This window comes from Pelophylax lessonae, assembly GCF_965119305.1.
Source record: "Pelophylax lessonae genome assembly, chromosome: 1".
Classification (NCBI taxonomy): domain Eukaryota; kingdom Metazoa; phylum Chordata; class Amphibia; order Anura; family Ranidae; genus Pelophylax; species Pelophylax lessonae.
Window position 1 is genome coordinate 232,996,647 of NC_138768.1, and position 19,682 is coordinate 233,016,328.

Sequence of the window (19,682 nt, forward strand, 5' to 3'; positions counted from 1 at the left end):
CATGCCTGCCCCTGCAGACATCCCACTCATACAATATATGGTTGAATGGATATGGTTCAGTCAACAGCTGTGTCACTCAAATAATCAATGAGATCTAAAGGCAATCACTCCTATATTAACCACTTGCCTACCGGGCACTTTCACCCCCTTCCTGCCCAGGCCAATTTTCAGCTTTCAGCGCTCTCATGCTTTGAATGACAATTGCGCGGTCATGCTACACTGCACCCATATGAAATTTTTTATCATTTTTTTTTACACAAATAGAGCTTTCTTTTGGTGGTATTTAATCACCTCTGGGTTTTTATTTCTTACAAAAAAAAAAGAAAAAAGACAGAAAATTTTGAAAAAATAAAAGTTGTTCTTATTTTCTGCGAGTAAATTTTGAAAATAAATAAATGTTTCTCCTTCACTGATGTGCGCTGATGAGGGGGCACTGATGGGCACTGATAGGCTGCACTGATGAGGTGGCACTTATGGGCACTGATGAGGTGGCACTTATGGGTACTGATGAGGTGGCACTGATGAGGAGGTACTAATATGCCGCACTGATAGGCGGCACCGATGAGCACTGATAGGCGGCACTGATGAGCACTGAGAGGTGGCACTGCTGGGCACTGAGAGGCGGCACTGACGGGCACTGAGAGGCGGCACTGCTGGACACTGATGGGTGGCACTGACGGACACTGACGGGTGGCACTGATGAGCACTGATGGGCAGTACCATCAGTGCCCACACTCAGTGCCCACAGTGCTGCTAATCAGTGCCCATCAGTGCCTAGATGAGCAGGCACTGATGGGCGCTGACTGGCAGCACTATGGGCACTGGTTGTGGGCACTGATGGCGGGCACTGTGGGCACTGATGGTGGGCACTTGTGTTATGTCATTTACCTTGTGTAATCAGGGCACTAGTGATCAGTGCCCTGATTACATTTTTCTTTGTCCCCTTACCGGTGATCGGCTCTGCTCCTTCCTCACACGCAGTCTCTGTGTGAGGAAGAGAGCTGGCGATGAGAGATGATCTCATATGTTTACATATAAGATCATCTCTCATTGCATGGTCCGATCACGTGGTAAATGGCTGCTGTGATTGGCCATTTACCATGATCGGTGATTGGCTGTGTCCAAAGGGACACGGCCGACACAGATTTTCCCCTATGCGCGCTCGCGGGAGCACGCGGGGAGCCTGTCTCTGGGAGGCCGTTTAAAGACGGCCTCCCGGAAATTCGAGTCCGCGCTGCAGCCGTACTTCAGCTATAGCGCGGACCGGAAGTAGTTAAGAGAAGGTACTATCAAACAATTCACCAATGTTTTATACACACCAAAAGGAATATTTAAAAATGTTTATATCTTTCGTTCATTGACGAACACAGCTCCATATCTTCTTGACCATTGGGTTATACTGCCCCCTACAGGAATAGGACACTAAGCTGGAAAAAACTTTACCACGCCTATGGGGCAGTCCCACGGGGTATACTCCCACTCTCTGCTATAGGCACTCAGTTTTTTTTTTTCTGCCTAGTCAGGAGTAAAGACCTAGTTCCTTGCTGGGATCTCTGGTCCTAGCATTTTTTTCTTTTTAAATATAATTTTTTCCTCTTATTTTTTTTATGTTCCTGTGAGAACTATAATCAACTGCCGGACTGAGCGATGGACAGGATATTCTAGATCCAGAGGGTCCCCCCAGTCTGGCCAGCAAGTGCACGCAGACCTCAGCTCTGCGCTAGGTCGGCCACGACATAGCCCAAATTGACGGGGGCTGGCCTGCGAGTTAAACGACTCGCGAGGACACACACAACCGGGTCGCGACCTGAGTCGCAGCGTGCCTCCTGGCTGACAGCACCCCCATTACGGTGGATAGGTGGTCTGTCCGGAGCAGTGCCCACCCGGTTCCAATGGTATAGTGAGTAGAGTCTCCCCTCTCCCCTGGAGGTGCCCATCTGGTTCAAATGATATAGTAAGTAGTGTCCCCCCCTCTCCCCTGGTGGTCTTTTGGGATGCACGTGGGCCCCTCCCTGGGACGTTCGGACCCCCGGGTTCCCCTCCTTCCCGCCAGCGTTACCCCCCCCACATCTGCCCATACTGAGCCCCCCCCCACCATATACCTGGCCAGATCTGTGCATTTTCAGGGGCTAAGCAGGCAAATGGGGGGGAGGCGTGCGCCGCCTGCAGCCGATCGCAGATACGGGGGGGTCATCCTGGTGGGGGCTTCTTCCAGTGCCCCCCTTTCCTGCTAATCATTTTCTGGGGTTCCCCTATGGTCCCTGGGACCGCGTGTGCATTGCGGGGAGCTGCCATTTTCTTGTGGATGGCTGGCTATGGGGATCGACGACAATGTTGTCATAGCCCAGCGGCCATTTTCTTGTAGTTTCCCATTAGAAATAGCAGTGGCCATGTTCTTGGAGCCCTGTGGGAGGTGATTCGGTGGTGGGAGCCCTCCTTGGCCTCTAGTGGCTGACTCCAGTACTTAATTTTTCTCACTGATCGCCGCATGGAGTGCAGGATCTGCTGGTCTCTCTGTGCAGTATCGGATGGTGTTGAGTCCCTGTAGGTGCCTGAGGGTTTTCCCTCTCTCTGCTGTAGTAGCGGCTGGTTGTGCTGGGACTTTTAGTGTCGCTAGCGCGGCGGTGACGTGACGTTTTGCAGTGCTATTCATTTTAGTTATGTGGTTCCCCTGATTAACTCATGGAGTCTCTGGAGCACATTTTACCACCTGATCCCCTCTGAGGCACATTTACCACCTGATCCCCAGTCATCCCTGTCTGCACTAACGGCGGTCCTGGAGTCCTTTGGTGTCCAAAGTTGATTTCATCCTACACAAATGGGCAAGCAAAAAGTGCCCTCGCCTTCACCTGCCTCCTCTCTCCTCAGATCTTAGTCTGATTTGGCAGCCGTGGATGCGAGTCACCCTGCTGCGTCTGCGTCCCCGCACCCTGATTGCTCTGATAGTAAGGATGAGTCCTCTCCCACTACAGCCGCATGTATACAATAACGGAGCAGTCGCTCCAGGATGGATACAGCTGCGACAGATGTGAACGTGTTGCCCTTCTGGAAGCTCACATTAAAGATATGGAGGAACAAATTGCAACACTAGGCAGAACTGATCACCTTGAAAGGGGTCCTCTGCTCGCTGAGCAGGTGGCTAGTGGGGTTAATGGGGAGGGTGGAGGGTTAAGTCAGGATTATCAGGTGGATAGATGGGTTAATACAGTCAGAGGGAGTGGTATGGGCTCACAGAAAAGGAAGGCCAGCCCTGGGTTTGAGCACCCTAACAGATTTGCCACATTGGGTGAAGATGTGGGGGTGGCAAGCTCAGAGGTGGCAGCTCTAGATGTCACTGATATCCCGAACAGCCGGGAGAGCAGTCCTTCTAGTAGAGGTGGTGAGGGGACTGTAGGTAGGCCTAGACAGTTGGTGGTAATTGGGGATTCTATAATCAGAAAGACTGATGGAATAATTTGTTGTCAGGATCACCTCAACCAAATGGTTTTCTGTCTCCCTGGTGCCAGGGTTCGGCATGTGGTGGACCAGGTTGATAAATTACTGGGAGGGACTGGGCATGACCCAGCTGTCTTGGTCCACAATGGAACCAATGACAGAATATATGGAGCTCCTTAAGAACCAATTTAATGAACTAGGCTGCAGGTTGAAGGGAAGGACCTCCAAGGTGATATTCTTTGAAATATGGCCTGTGCCATGCGCAACACAGGAAAGACAGGGGGGAGATTAGAAAGCTGAATGCATGGCTAAAGACCTGGTGTAAGAAGGAGGGATTTGGGTTTTTAGAGCACTGGGCCCACTTTTCATTGGGGTGCAACATATATGCTAAAGATGGTTTGCACCTAAATGGAAGAGGTCTGTTGCGCTAGGGGAGAGGTTTATGGGAAGACTGGAGGAGTTTTTAAACTAGGATTGAGGAGGGGAGGGTGAATTAGATTATAATGGGGCAGATAGGTTTAGACAATGGTCAGCCCCTATTGGTGGGCGGAATGGGGAAAGATGGGGGGAGAGTTATGGCAGAGGATAGGAAGGTTCCCATTAAACAAACAACCATCGGAAATGGTACTATTTGTACCAAAATAAAAAATATGCAAAATAAGTGTGCAGAATGTGACAATGAATTAAAGTGTTTGTTCACCAATTGCAGAAGTCTGCCAAGCAAAATAGGTGATTTGGAAGCTCTAGTGCACGAGGAGAACTATGATTTAATTGGTATTTCTGAATCTTGGCTTCATGCTTCGCATGACTGGGCTATTAATATTTCTGGAAAGACAGGGTAAAAAGGAGGGGTGGTGGTGTCTGTCTCTCTGTGAGTAGTGATCTCAAAGTGAGTGTGAAAGAGGACCTAGTTGGAGATTGTGATGAGTCTGAAGCAGTATGGGTGGAAATGTACATGGGTGTACAAAGATTATCATTTGAATTTGTTATAGACTTCCCAGTATTAATGAGGAGGTGGAGACTCCGCTCCTGGCACAGATAGAAAGGGCTGCAAGGGTTGGGGCAGTGATAATAATGGGGGATTTTAACTACCCAGACATTGACTGGAGCAGTTAAAGGGCAAAAATGTATAAACCTATTACAAGACAATTTTATGGTACAGTTTATTAAGGCCCCGACCAGAAATGATGCTCTGTTGGAACTGGTAATCTCAAACCATGCAGAGCTTATTAATAATGTTCGTATAAAAGAACATCTGGGTAGCGGTGACCATAATATGATTTAATTTAATGTTAGCTGTAAGCAACAAACGCATACAGGAAATATAAAACTACCTAACTTTAAGAGAGCAAATTTTCCAAGGATGATGGCCCAGGACTTAGACTGGGAGGGAATATTGGCATTGATGAACACAGAACAGAAATGGGAATTTTTCAAAAAGACTGTATGCAAACTCACTACAAAGTATATTCCCATGAGCAATAAGTTTAAAAGGCTAAAAATAAAACCTATGTGGCTCACGGCCAAAGTTAAAAAAACTATAAAGAAGAAAGCCTTTTAAAAATAAAAAAATGAAGGAACACTATCATTGTTTAATTGTTATAAAGAATATAACAGAATATGTAAAAAGGAAATCAAGGATGCAAAAATTCAAAATGAACAACAGCTTGCAAAAGATAGTAGGACAAACACCAAAAATTCTTCAAATTGATTTATAGTAAAAAGGTTAGGTCTGAGCATGTAGGCCCTTTAAAAATTAATCTAGAGTGGGTGACTGGGGGACAAAGAGAAGGCAAATTTATTAAATACTTTCTTCAGCTTTGTGTATACAAAGGAGCATGGGGGAGCTCATGACCATAATGAGGATGGTATTGACACAGCCCCAAATGATCCACAATGGCTCAAAAGTGATATGGTCCAGAAATATTTAGACAGAATAAAGGTGGATAAAGCGCCTGGACCAGATGGAATCCACCCATGGCATCCTAAAAGAATTGAGCGCTGTAATTTCAAAGGCTTTGTTTCTAATTTTTAGGGACTCATTAAGTACTGGAATAGTACCGCTGGATTGGTGTAGGGCCAATGTGGTGCCTATATTTAAAAAGGGATCAAAGTCTTTGCCAAGTACCTATAGACCTGTTAGTTTAACTTTTATAGTCGGGAAGATATTGGAGTTTAATAAAAGACCACATAGATGAATTCTTGCTGGAAAAAAAAATATTTTAAGCAACAGATAGCATGGATTTGTGAAAAACATAAGTTGTCAAACGAACCTGATTTATTTTTAAAAGGAAGTTTCCCACACACGGCTAATATGTAAGGAAAAGTCTACAGGCTTGGAAAGATCAGTTTGTAAATGGATAGAAAATTGGGTAAAAGATAGAATTCAGAGAGTAGTGGTTAATGATTCTTACTCTGAATGATCTAAGGTAATCAGTGGTGTACCCCAAGGTTCAGTTTTGGGACCCTTACTTTTTAATACCTTTTATAAATGATCTAGGGTCTGGGATTAAAAGCACCATTTCAGTCTTTGCAGATGACACCAAGCTTTGCAGTGGAATAACTTCTTTACAGGATGTCTCCAGCTTACAAGCTGACCTTAATGCACGGTTTCATTGGGCAACTACAAGTGGTCCCCCGGGTTACAAACAAGATAGGGCCTGTAGGTTTTTCTCAAGTTGAATTTGTTTGTAAGTCGGAACAGGTACATTTTATTAGGTGTAGCCCCAGCCAAAAAAAAAATATATTTCTCTTTCGTTGACCAATGAACGTAGCTGCTGCTTTTAAATCTTAGACGGATGGGTAAAAAGCCCCTCCCGCTAGGAGTGACCAGGTAGAGCCAAAGGCTTTGACACGCCCAGGGGGGCGGGGTCCCTGGGTTATTACCCCTGGCCTCACCATTGCATCTTCAGTTTTAGCTGCCTGGTCTTAGGAGTGACCAAACAGCTCCCTGCTGGGACCTTTTTGTCCTAGCTCTGTTTGAAATGTCTTAAAGGGAACCTTTTTTTTTTTTTTGTTGCTGCTGACTCCAGTTCCTGTGGAATGCCGGCTGGGTTTCGGACTGGCTATTTGAGAGCCTTACGGTCTCCGAGTTTGTGCCAGCGAGAGCTTGCAGACCGTAGCTCCTCGCTGGGTCTCCATAGCGACTATAGTCCCATGAACAGGGACTGGCCTGCGGGTGAAACATGCCAGCGTCGCAGCGTGCCCCTTGGCCAACAGCGCCCTCACTGCGGTGCAGAGGCAGTCTGTCAGGATGGACGCCCATCCTCAGCAGCATAGTCCGGTAAGTACAGTCACCCCATCTGGTTAGCAGGCCTGGGGCGGATGTGGGCTCCTCCATAGGGGAGTAGGACCCTAGGGTACCCATACCTCCTACCACCCTCCTCCACTATGAGGGGTCACATGGGACCTTCCCCTCCTACACTGTCCTCTCCTTACCCTGGGCTCCGGCCCCCTGGGACACTTTTAGGGGGGGGTCCCCTATGTAAGTCGCCTCAGGTGCTATACCGGGTAGTGGACGGTGGGGGAGGCTTCGGAGGGGGGTACATGGTTGCGCCTCATACCGCTACCTTGGGGGGGTTCCATCCGCCTGGATGATCTTTGCAAGGGCCCCCAGGCCTATTACTAGGGTAAGCCTCACTAGGCCCGAGGTCACACGCTCATCGGCGTGAAGCAGCCATTTTGCCGTGGCCGGCAGCCTTAACCGGCCTCAGCAACCTGCCTGGGTATCCCTATCACTGTAATGCCGGTGGCCATTTTGCTGGATCCGGAGACAAAACCGCACAGGAGCTACTGGCTCTTGTGGGCGGGGGTGTTTCCTTCTACCTTCTCTTCTCCATGCTGCTGATGGACCTTGCTGTGTTCTCCATGTGGTAACTACTCTAGAGGAGTTTAATTACCCTGGCCTTCACCTTTTCATCTTCAGAGGGGTTTCAGGCCTTTAGGGGGCTTAGGATTATCCCCTTGAGTAGCGCTCTTAAAGGTGCAGTGCACGCCGGTAGCCGCGGACTTGCTGGGACCTGTGTTGCCTTTGTAACCTCACTTAGCCACAGGGGCGTTAATATTTGACGATTGGGAGCGGATTGCTCTCTCTTAGGCCATTGCTCCTGTTTTCAGGAGAAGCTTCTGTTTAACCCCTTCCTGGAAAGTCTGATCATAGTCGCTTGAAAATAGATAAGGATCCGACTTAGAGGCGACTCCCATGGAAGTCTATGTGCACAAGTCGGATAGAGATCGCCTTGAAGTAGTACAGGAACCTTTTCTGAAGTCGGAGCGACTTCAGTAGTGCATATTGAGACGGCTCTCATTCATTTACATTGAATTTGTAATGACAAGCGACTTGGGGCGACTTGAGGTCGCAAAAGTCGCGTCCCAGGTCAGAGTAGTGTGAACCGAGTCTTAGGTTATTTTCACCAAAGAAATGTAGCAGAATACATTTTGGCCTAAACTTGTGAAGAAAGATGTTTTGCAAAATTTTCAGTCTTGTTTCTTTTATTTAGCAAAAAAAATCCAGTGGTGATTAAATACCACCAAAAGAAAGATCTATTTGTGTGAAAAAAAAAATTATACAAATGTCATATGGGTATAGTGTTGCATGACCACTCAATTGTCATTCAAAGTGCGACAAAAAGCTGAAAACTGAAAATTTGCCTGGCAAAGAAAGGTTGAAAGTGAAAGTGCCTGGTATTGAAGTGGTTAAATTGATATCCTAAAAATAAACCTGTATTAAAATGATAAACCAAAAAAGGTGTGTATATATATATATATATATATATATAATGACAGATCATGTGACACTTGGATTGCTCACAGGTGGACATCATTTCACAAATTATGTGACTTCTAAAGGTAATTGGATGCACCAGAGCTTTTTATGGGCTTCATAACAAAGGGGGTGAATACATACGCACATGCCAATTTTCTGTTTCCTATTTCTAAAAAATAGTTTTATGTATATATTTTTCTCATTTCACTTCACCAACTTAGACTATTGTGTTCTGATCCATCACATAAAATTCAGATTAACAAAACATTGTACTTAAGGCTGTAATGTAACAAAATAGGTAAAAAGTCAAGGGGGTGAATACTTTTGCAAGGCACTGTACTTTCCTATCAGCAAGAGGGTAATTGTTAAAATTATACCTTTTTTTAGGTCCAACATGCAAAATTGTTTGCATGGCAAAAAATTAGATACCTATGGCTGTCGTTGGAGAACTGAAATGCAGGATGTTCTGAAAGCACGTTTATTTAGAAATGTCCAACATTTAGCACTAGTAGCCAAAACATTTTCTGTTTAGTTTGCTCTATCCACACTGTTTAATGTAGGACAGCATTTCTCAAACTTTTCTCAGTTGTGGCACTCTTTACCACTATGCAGAATCTTACGGGACCCCAGTTTAAAATGTAAAAAACATAAGTATTATCAATAGCAACCCTGAGCCTGGGACGATGCACACAACCACATTGATCAAATAACTTTGCATCAGAAGCACCTCCTCCAGTCAGAGGTTCCCTTATAGACCCCCTTCATGTCAGAGGCGCCCATCACGTGGGAGAGTCAGAATCTCCCCATCACGGACAGAGTGCCCCCTATACATGAGAACCCCTCCTATTATATGAGTGTCCCCCCATCATATCAGAGTTTCCTCATCCCTACAAAATCATCTCATCCATCTCTGATGCAGGGAAAACTGGGTCTCATGCTCGCACCATCCCCGGGATTGCAAATGACACCCCAGGGTGTCGCAGGACCCTACTTGTAAAACAATTATGTAGAAGACAAATTGACTTTGTATATGGATGAATAAAGTTTACCTGGTTATGAACAGATAATGGAAAAGATGTGGAACTGCCTTGTATCAAATCAGTAATGTAAAAATGGGCTGCTAGAACGTATAAAACAGATTTCACAATTTTGGCATTACTGAGGTGCTACAAACTCTGTGTCTTTGATATTAATGTAAAGAAGTGTTGCATTACAATAGTCCTCCCTACAAACTTTTTTTCAGGCTGACAACACAGATATCTCTTCAAACATGTTTTCCCTCAACAATCGTGCAGAGAGTGTAAATTCCTTATTTTCTGCAGGATCAGGTAACTATGCCCATAGATATGAAGTGTTGTGTACTTTACATTAGGTTTCACAATGTCCCTTTTTTTTCATTCATGTATTTATTTATAGTTTAAGTGATGTCAAATCAGGGGGGTGGTCATTAAATACTAATAAAATTAAGAGGAATTGCAGTCTGCTTACATACGCACTTGCCAAATATGCTGCAGAAATCTCCCTCCACTAAGTCTGGCTGCAACCATTTCTCTTTCGTTCATTGACGGACACAGCTCCTGATTCTTCTTAACCATTGGGTTATACTGCCCCCTACAGGAGTAGTACTTTTAGGCAAGAAAAAGCTTGATTATGCCTATGGGCAGTCCCAGGGGCTATACACTCACTCTCAGCTATAGGCACTCAGTTTTTTTCTGCCTGGTTAGGAAAGGGACCTAGTTCCTTGCTGGAATCTCTGGTCCTGGTGATTTTTTTTCAGTTTAAATTACATTTTCTCCTATCTTTATTTTGTTCTCGTGAGAATCTACAATCAATTGACGGACTGGGCGATTGACTGGATAATCTAGAACCAGAGGGTCCCCCAGTCTGGCCAGCAAGCACGGCATAGCCCAGCTGGACAGGGGCTGGCCTGCGAGTTAAACGTCTCGCAGGGACCTATATGACCTGGCCTTGGCCTGATTCGCAGCGTTTCTCCTGGCTTACAGCACGCACATTATGATGGAGCAGTGGTCTGTCCAGGGTGGTGCTCACTCTGTTCCTGGTATGGTAAGTAACTGTCCCCCCTCTAAACCTGGAGGGTTTTGGGGTGGACGTGGGCCCCTCCCTGGGATGGTGGGACCCCTGGGTTCCCCTCTTTCCCCTCAGCTCCTCTAAAATTTTGGTGGTCACTGTGGGTCTTTGCTGTGGTGTCGCAAGCTCTGACCGAGAGGGCTTAACTTTTACGCCAGGAGGGGGAAAATGGCTTCCCCCTGTCTTGCAAAGCTGGCAGATCAGTTGGTCCGGGGGTTACAGTTTATCTGTTATGTGCCTCTTTGGATGTGGCTCCTTTGATTTCTAGTCTGTCTGTATCAGCAGTGGTCCTTCGGCGTATTATCTGGCTGAAATACTGGTCTGGGAACCAGACTTCTAAGAAGGCCTTATCTGATCTCCCCCTTGTATGGGATTGCTTGTTTGGAGCTTCCTTGGATGACATTGTTATAGGGTCTCATGGGGGAAGAATACTCTTCTTTCGCAGGCTACCAAGGTCAAGGAGCCCCATCGTAGACGTGGGACATTTCTCCTCGACTCATAAGAGGTTTATTTTGTCCCTCAGGGTCTCAGGACAAGGGATCAAAAGTCAGGGTCTCGACTGGAGGTTCCAAGAGGACCTGGTCTGGAAAGCCACGAACGAGCTCTACCCAACCTGCTAACACTGTTGCCTCTGCATCAAGGGGCCCCCTCACCTGTATGTGGGGTGGGGGGACGTCTTCGCTGGTTTCCGGATCCTTGGACCTCCCTAGTTTAGGACTTGTAAGTCCACAAAGTTATTTGGTCAGGCTAAGAAATCGAGTTCGGGCTTATCCTCCGTAAAGGTTCTTCCCTTCCAACCTGCACTTGTCCCCAGATCACTTATGGGTCTCTTTGGAGTAGTGCAAGACTTGTTCCTTCAAGGGGTGATTGTTCCGATTTTGGAACGTTTTCAGGGGTTTTTACTCAAACCTCTTTACAGTTCCCAGGAAGGAAGGCAAGGTATGTCCAATTCTGGACCTCAAGGCGCTAAACTGCTTGTGCGAGTACAGAATTTCCACGTGGAGACCATTCACACGGTAGTGGCATCCCTACACCAGGGGGATTTCCTCTCGCTTCTATCGACATCAAGGACGCCTACCTGCATATTCTAATATGTGCTGGTCACCAACGCTTCCTCCGTTTTTCCGTGGGGTGGAGCATTATCGGTTTGTGGCGTGGACCTTTTGGTCTCGCCTCCGCTCCTTGGGTCTTCACAAAAATGTTGGCCCGGGTGCTAGCATTGTTTGAGTCAGCGGCGGATCGCAGTACTGGGGTACCTGGACGATCTTCTGCGGGCGGAGTCTCCGACTGCTCTGATGGACAACTGATGATTGCTCTGCAAACCTCTGAGGAAGTTTGGTTCTGGTGAAATGGGACAAGGATCCATGGTCTTTAGAGGTGGCTTTGTTGTCTGGCACTTCGACAGGGAAAATCCTTTCACCACCTGTACTGGACGGTGGTCACCCCGAATGCCAGCCTGTCCGTATTGGGAGGCGTCCTCAGCACAGATGTGCTCAGAGGGTCTAGACTAGGGCTGGGCGATAAAACGATACCGATATGTATCGCGATAGTCAGGGGATCGATAGCAATACAAGGCTTTGAACGATACGGGTTTAAGCTTTAAAAATGGCGCCGCCCTTCGCATACATGTCACCGCGCACACGCCGCCGCCGCTCGGGAGAGGCCGAGAATAGCCGTAAGTATACGAGCGGCGGTGGCGGCGCGTGCGCAATGACGTGTCGGGGCCGGGCAGCACCATTTTTAAAATGAAGGCGCCTCTGGAACAGGTAAGTGAAACAGCTTCACTACCTGCCATTATGCAGGGCTGCGGGCACACTACAAGGGATGCAGTGCTGCGGGCATGGTCTACCTGTACCATGCCCACAGCACTGCATCTCCTGTAGTATGCCCACAACCCCGGATCCTCTTGTACCATGCCAGTACCCTGCATTCTCCTGCACCATGCCAGTGCCCTGCATTCTCCTGCACCATGCCAGTGCCCTGCATTCTCCTGCACCATGCCAGTGCCCTGCATTCTCCTGCACCATCCATGCCAGTACCCTGCATTCTCCTGCACCATGCCAGTGCCCTGCATTCTCCTGCACCATCCATGCGAGTACCCTGCATTCTCCTGCACCATGCCAGTGCCCTGCATTCTCCTGCACCATCCATGCCAGTACCCTGCATTCTCCTGCACCATGCCAGTACCCTGCATTCTCCTGCACCATGCCAGTGCCCTGCATTCTCCTGCACCATCCATGCCAGTACCCTGCATTCTCCTGCACCATGCCAGTACCCTGCATTCTCCTGCACCATGCCAGTACCCTGCATTCTCCTGCACCATGCCAGTGCTCTGCATTCTCCTGCACCATGCCAGTACCCTGCATTCTCCTGCACCATGCCAGTACCCTGCATTCTCCTGCACCATGCCAGTGCCCTGCATTCTCCTGCACCATGCCAGTGCCCTGCATTCTCCTGCACCATGCCAGTGCCCTGCATTCTTCTGCATTCTCCTGTACCATGCCCGCCGCCCTGCATTCTCACCCTAGGGTCCTTATTTTAAATGGGTAATAAAAAATATCAATAATTATCGATATCGACCGATATGAAACACTGATATCGTGATACATTTTTCAGCCATATCGCCCAGCCCTAGTCTAGACTGCTGATTAATGTTCTGGAAATTCAAGCGATTAGTCTTTGTCTGACTCATTGGACAAAGGGGTGTCAGTACGAATTAATTTGGACAATGCCACGGCCGTGGTCTATGTCAATCACCAAGGGGGCACAAGTAGTGTGCTGGCAAGTCTGTTAGTAGCCGGCATTCTAAGGTGGGCTGACGGATTTCTTTCCAGCCCTCTCAAGATCCTGTCATTACGCATGTACAGGATCAAAGCAGAAGGGATTCCATCCAGACTGACCTTGCCGGTCTTGGTACGCCAATTGGGTACAGCTGGTCGCTGATGCTCCTTAGGGACTTCCTCTCAGGGAGGATCTGCTGTCCCAAGGCCAGATCTTCCATCCTGCTTTACAGTCGCTGGCTTTGACTGCTTGGCTGTTGAATGCCAGGTGCTGAAGGATGGAGGTTTGTATGAGTCAGTGATTCCTATGCTGTTGAAAGCTAGGAAATCTACTTCTAGGAAGATCTACCATCGTATGTGGAAGACTTACATTGCATGGTGTGAGTCTCTTTGGGTTTATCCTCGCTCCTTCTCGGTGGATTGGATCTTAACCTTCCTTCAACGGGGGGAGGTTGAACAGAAATTGGCCTTGAGTACCATCAAGGGCCAGGTATTGGCTTTGGCTGTCTTTTTCCAGTGACCTTTGGCCTCACGCTCCCTGGTGCGTACCTTTTTCTTCAGGGTGTCTGACATTTGGTTCCTTCAGTTCGGGCTCCGTTGACGCTCTGGGATCTTAATTTGGTGCTTCCAGCTCTACAGAAGCCTCCCTTTGAAAATATTTGGGAGGTTTCCCTGCTTGCAATGCCCCAGAAGGTGGCCTTTTTTGGTAGCTATCACCTCTGCGCACAGGGTGTCGGAACTGGCGGCGTTATCTTGTCATTCACCTTATTGGTGATTCACAAGGATAAGGTGGTGCTTTGCCCCTTTCCTTCATTCCTTCCTAAGGTGGTCTCTGACAGTCATTTGAATGAAGATATTATGTTGCCTTCCCTGTGTCCTAGGCAAAACGTCCGAAGGAAATTGCCTTGCATATCTTAGATGTGGTCCGGGCAATTAGGGTGTACCTGGCAGCTACGGAGTCTTTTAGGAAGTAAGACTCTCTATTTGTGCTCACAGGCGGACCTCACAAAGGGTTGTCCGCTTCTTCTGCGACCATTTCCAGATGGATCAGACAGACAGTGGTTCAGGCATATTTAATCAGGGGTCAGGTTCCTCCTTTCCCTGTCATGGAGCACTCTACTAGGGCGCGTAGTGTCTCCTGGGCTTCCGTCATCAAGCGTCAGTGACACAGGTTTGTAAGGCCACCACCTGGTTGTCCGTGCACACTTTGTAAAAAAAGTTTTATAAAGTTGATGTGTTGGCATCTGCAGATGCTTCTTTTGGCTGCAAGGTTTTGCTGGCTGCTGCTTAAAAGGACCTGGTCCTCTTTGAGGGTGTATTGCTTTTTTCGGGTGAGCTCCAGTTGTTTATGGTTGAGCTCCATGTTACCTGGTTGGCTATGGTTAGCCCTGGAAATTTTTTTCTGTTTTTTTTTCCCACCCCTCATGTTTAACGCTGCTTTGGGATGTCCCAATGGTTAAGAGGAATCAGGAGCTGTGTCCGTCAATGAGCGAAAGAGAAAATGGGATTTTTGACTTCCCGTAAAATCAATTTCTTTGATGTTCATTGACGGACACAGCACCCACCCCTCTTTGGAGTTGGCTTTCTTCTGACACTGAGTGGGTGTGTACCCCCTGGGACTGCCTATAAGCGTAGTCAAGCTTTTTCCTGCCTAGTTTTCCTACTCCTGTATGTGGCAGTATAACCCAATGGTAAAGACGAATCAGGAGCTGTGTCTGTCAATGAACATCAGAGAAATGGATTTTACGGTAAGTCAAAAAACCCATTTTCTCTATCGTTCATTGACAGACGCAGCTCCATATGTTTCTTAACCATTGGGTTATGTTACCCCCTACAGGAGTAGGACACTAGGCAGAAAAAATCTTTACCACAGCTATGGGTCAGTCCCTGAGGGTATACACCCACTCGCTCTGCTATAGGCATTCAGTTTTTTTTCTGCTTAGTCAGGAGTAAGGCACACCAGCGTTTCCTTTGCTTCGCTGTGGGTGAGGAGCATTATCAATTTGTGGCGTCACCCTTTTGTCTTGCCTCCGCTCCCAGGGTCTTCACCTAAGTATTGGCTCAGGTATTGACATTACTGTGACAGCGGGGGATTGCGGTACTGGGGTACCTGGACGATCTCCTCTTAAAAGCTGACTCCCATTCATCCCTGCTGGCCTACTTAACCAAGAGTTTGGTTAGTACATCAATTTCCAGAAATCTGTTCTAGTTCCATCCTCCAAACTGGATTATCTGGGACTGACTTCTTCCTCTGGACCAACTGCAAATATTGCAGAGGGGGATTCGCCTGCTGTTATCCAGCAAACTGTCCTTTCTACTGACTTGCATGCGAGGGCTGGGCCTGATGGTCTCTACCTTCGAGGTGATTCCGTTCTCACAGTTCAACACAAGACCTTTACAAAGAGAAATTCTTGTCAAGTGGAACAAGGATCCAAAATCTTTGGACAATCTGATCCTGCTGTGCCAAAAACACACAAAGTGTTCTGCTGTGGTGGCTCCGCTCCCTGGCTCTACCTCAAGGCAAGTCATTCCTTCCCCTGTATCGGACTGTGGTTACCACGGATGCCAGCCTGTCTAGTTGGGTAGGAGTACTTGGAAAGATGTATGTCCAAGGGACCTGGACACTAAAGGAGTCCAGACTACCGATCAATATTCTGGAACTCCGAGCAATAAAGCATTGCTTGATTCACTAATCACCTTCGAGGGTGTCCGGTTCGGATTCAATCGGACAGTGCCACTGCCGTGACATAAGTCAATCAACAAGAGGGCACCAAAAGTGTCCTGGCGGCTCGAGAGGTGGCCAAGATCCTAATATGGGCAGAAAACTTTGTTCCAGCCCTATCCGCCCTGCATATCCCCGGAGTGGAAAATTGGCAGGCAGATTACCTGAGTCGTCAGGTGTTGGATCAGGGACAATGTTCCTTTCACCCGGAGGTGTTTCACCTGCTGTGTGTCCAGCAGTGACGGCTGGTGCTCAAAATTTTTGGGGGGGCGCAAAAAGAAAAATGTAATAGGTATTGCTTCGCGTCAAAAAACGCAGTAAAAAATTGCGTGACTTTGAAGTCATGGTACAGGCATGGCACAGGTGATGGTACAGGAGATGGTATAGGCATGGCACAGATATGGTATAGGCATGGCACAGATATGGTATAGGCATGTCACAGGTCATGGTACAGGAGATGGTATATGCCCCCTTTCAATGCAGAGACCAGCGTACATGCCCCCTTTCAATGCAGTGACCAGCGTACATGCCCCCTTTCAATGCAGTGACCAGCGCACATGCCCCCTTTCAATGCAGAGACCAGCATACATGCCCCCTTTCAATGCAGAGACCAGCATACATGCCCCCTTTCAATGCAGAGACCAGCATACATGCCCCCTTTCAATGCAGAGACCAGCGTACATGCCCCCTTTCAATGCAGAGACCAGCGTGCGTGCCACCTTTTAATGCAGAGAACAGCGTGCGTGCCCCCTTCAATGCAATGAATATTGTGCTGTGCCCCCTTCAATGCAATAAACACTGTGCTGTGCCCCCTTCAATGCAATAAACACTGTGCCACCTTCAATGCAATGAACACTGTGCTGTGCCCCCACAATGCAGAGTTCAGCGTGCATGCCCCCTTCAATGCAACTGTGCTGTGCCCCCTTCAATGCAATGAACAATGTGCTGTGCCCCCTTCAATGCAATAAACACTGTTCTGTGCCCCCTTCAATGCAATGAACACTGTGCTGTGCCCCCTTCAATGCAATGAACACTGTGCTGTGCCCCCACAATGCAGAGTTCAGCGTGCGTGCCCCCTTCAATGCAATGAACACTGCTCCGTGCCCCCATCAATGCAGAGTTCTGCGCACGAGCCCCTTTCAATGCAGAGCGCCACAGCATTGTCCCTAATCACTGCAGAGCACCACAGCATTGTCCCCAATCACTGCAGAGCGCCACAGCATTGTCCCCAATCACTGCAGAGCGCCCACAGCATTGTCCCCCAATGATTGCAGAGTGCCACAGCATTGTCCCCCAATGATTGCAGAGTGCCCACAGCATTGTCCCCCAATGATTGCAGAGTGCCCACAGCATTGTCCCCCAATGATTGCAGAGTGCCCACAGCATTGTCCCCCAATGATTGCAGAGTGCCCACAGCATTGTCCCCCAATGATTGCAGAGTGCCCACAGCATTGTCCCCCAATGATTGCAGAGTGCCCACAGCATTGTACCCCAGTGATTGCAGAGTGCCACAGCATTGTCCCCCAATCAATGCAGAGACCAGCGTGCGTTCTCCCTTCAACCCAATGCACTTACCTGGCGGCGGCTCGGCTATCGGCGGCGGCGGGAAGGTGAGCGGCTTCTCCCTCGTCCTCTTCTGCGGCAGGAACTGGCGGGCGGCCTCTCCTCTTCTCTGCGGCGGGAAGGTGAGCGGCGGTGACGGTGAGTGACTGACGCACGCACCGGCACCGCCCCATTGCGACGTCAGCGATCGGATGTCCTGGATGATGATTGGTCCAGGCTGGAGACTGGACCAATCACAGCCAGGACATCACGAAGGTGGGGGTGGCCAAGCGCTCTTTCCTGCGCCCAGGTTACGCCCCCAGAAGGCAGCCAATCTGCGCCTTTCTGGGTCGTAAACCCCACCCCCCCTTTAGCCACCACATAGGTCGGCGAACCAATTTTTTTTTTTTTTTTATAACTTTTTTGTCTTTTTTTTTTTTTTATTCCTTTTTTTTTTAAGGGGGCGGCGCTGGTGTCCAGTGGGGGACTCCCGATGTGAATCTGTTGGCCTCTCGGCTCAAAAGGAGGTACAGAGCTTTGTAGCCTGTTCTCGGGATCCTCTGGCCGATGCCACAGACGCACTAGTGGCTCCTTGGGGACAATATCAGCTGATCTATGCATTTCCCCCACTAAAACTGCTGCCGAGGCTTCTGTGAAGAATAGAGGTGGAAGGGACTCCAGTAATTTTGATGGCTACAGACTGGCCTCGCTGGTCTTGGTATGCCGATCTGGTGAGATTGGTCACTGATGCTCCTTTGAGACTTCCTCTCAGGGAAGATCTGCTATCTCAAGGGCTGATCTAAGATACTGCCTTACAGTTGCTGGCCTTAATGGCGTGGCTGTTGAAAGCCAGGTATTGAAGGATAGGGGTCTTTCTGACTCTGTGATTCCTACACTGTTGAACGCCAGAAAATCTACCTCTCTGAAGATTTATCATCATGCATGTAAATTGTACATTGCATGGTGTCAATCCATTAGCGGTAGTATACCCTGCTTCTTACCTTTTTATTATAGGCTTACATGTAGGTAAATTTAATATCTTAAACCTGCACGGTTTAGGAGATATTCACAATGCATGCAGCCGCTGACACCAGCGGCGCATGCGCTCTGAAGTTCCGCTTCTTGCCGGCTGCTTGCTGGAAGGTGAACTCCTGCGCACATGCGCGGTAGTGACGTCATCGCGGCTCCGGCCACTCACAGCGCCGGAGCCGCCGAACCCGGAAGAGACGCAGAGGGAACATGACAGCTCCCTTGGTGTCCGGGCGACCTTGTGGGGGCTTCGTTCTAAGGTAAGTATTTCATAATGTGCTAGTATGCTATGCATACTAGCACATTATGCCATTGTTTTGCAGGTTTTTTTTTTCTTTTTTGTACGGGGATACTACTGCTTTAAGGTGCATGCGTGATCAGTGGCTCGGATATTGAATTTCAGTGGCTCGGATATTGAATTTCCTCCAAAGAGGGGTTGAGCAGCGGTTGGCCTTGGGTACTATCAAATGCCAGGTGTCGGCTCTATCTGTGTTTGTTTTTTTTCAACGCCCTTTAGCCACGTATTTTTTGATTTGCACTTTTATTTGGGGTGTTCGCCACATGGCTCCCCAGATACGGTCCCCGTTACCTCCATGGGATCTTAACCTGGTACTGTCAGTTCTTCAGAAACTTCCTTAAAACATTAGGGAGATTCCTCTGCTTACACTGTCACAGGAGGTTGCCTTTTTAGTGGCTATTACCTCTGTGGCCAGAGTGTCGGAATTGGCGGCGCTATCCTGCTTAAGGATAAGCCATAAGGTGGTCTCGGATTTCCATTTAAATGAAGACATTGTGCTGCCTTTATTATGTCCGAAGCCCAGGCATCCTAAAGAATTTTCCTTGCATTCCTTGGATGTGGTTAGGGTAATCAGAGTTTACCTGGCGGCTACTGAGTCGTTCGGAAAATCAGACTCGCTTTTGTCCTCATGGACGGACCTCGGAAAGGATTGGCTGCGTTTACTGCGACCATATCCAGATGGATCAGGCAGACGGCGGTACAGGCTTATTCAATTGAGGGTCAGGTTCCTCCTTTCCCTGTGAAGGCGCATCCTACTAGGGGCACTGAGTGCCTCTTGGGCTTTTTGCTATCGGGCGTCAGTGATACAAGTTTGCAAGGCGGCAACTTGGTCGTCTGTGCATACATTCACATAATTCTACAAGGTAGATGTGTTGTCATCTTCGGATGCTTCTTTTGGCCGCAAGGTTTTGCAGGCTGCTGTTTAAAAGAGAATTTATTCCCTTTGAGGGTGTATGTTGTTTCTAGGTGAGCTCCAGTTGTTCCTGGTTGAGCTCCATGTTACCTGGTTGGCTAAGTTTAGCC

General features: G+C 48.2%; 1 protein-coding gene across 1 annotated transcript in view; it reads left to right on the forward strand.

Annotated features, from left to right (window-relative positions):
* Positions 1–19,682, forward strand: part of MPHOSPH9 (M-phase phosphoprotein 9) — a 217,289-nt gene that overhangs the window by 79,477 nt on the left and 118,130 nt on the right. Inside the window, exon 7 of the mRNA XM_082258440.1 lies at positions 9,444–9,528. Within this exon, the coding sequence (XP_082114566.1) occupies positions 9,444–9,528 (85 nt within the window). The remainder of the gene's footprint in view (positions 1–9,443; positions 9,529–19,682) is intronic.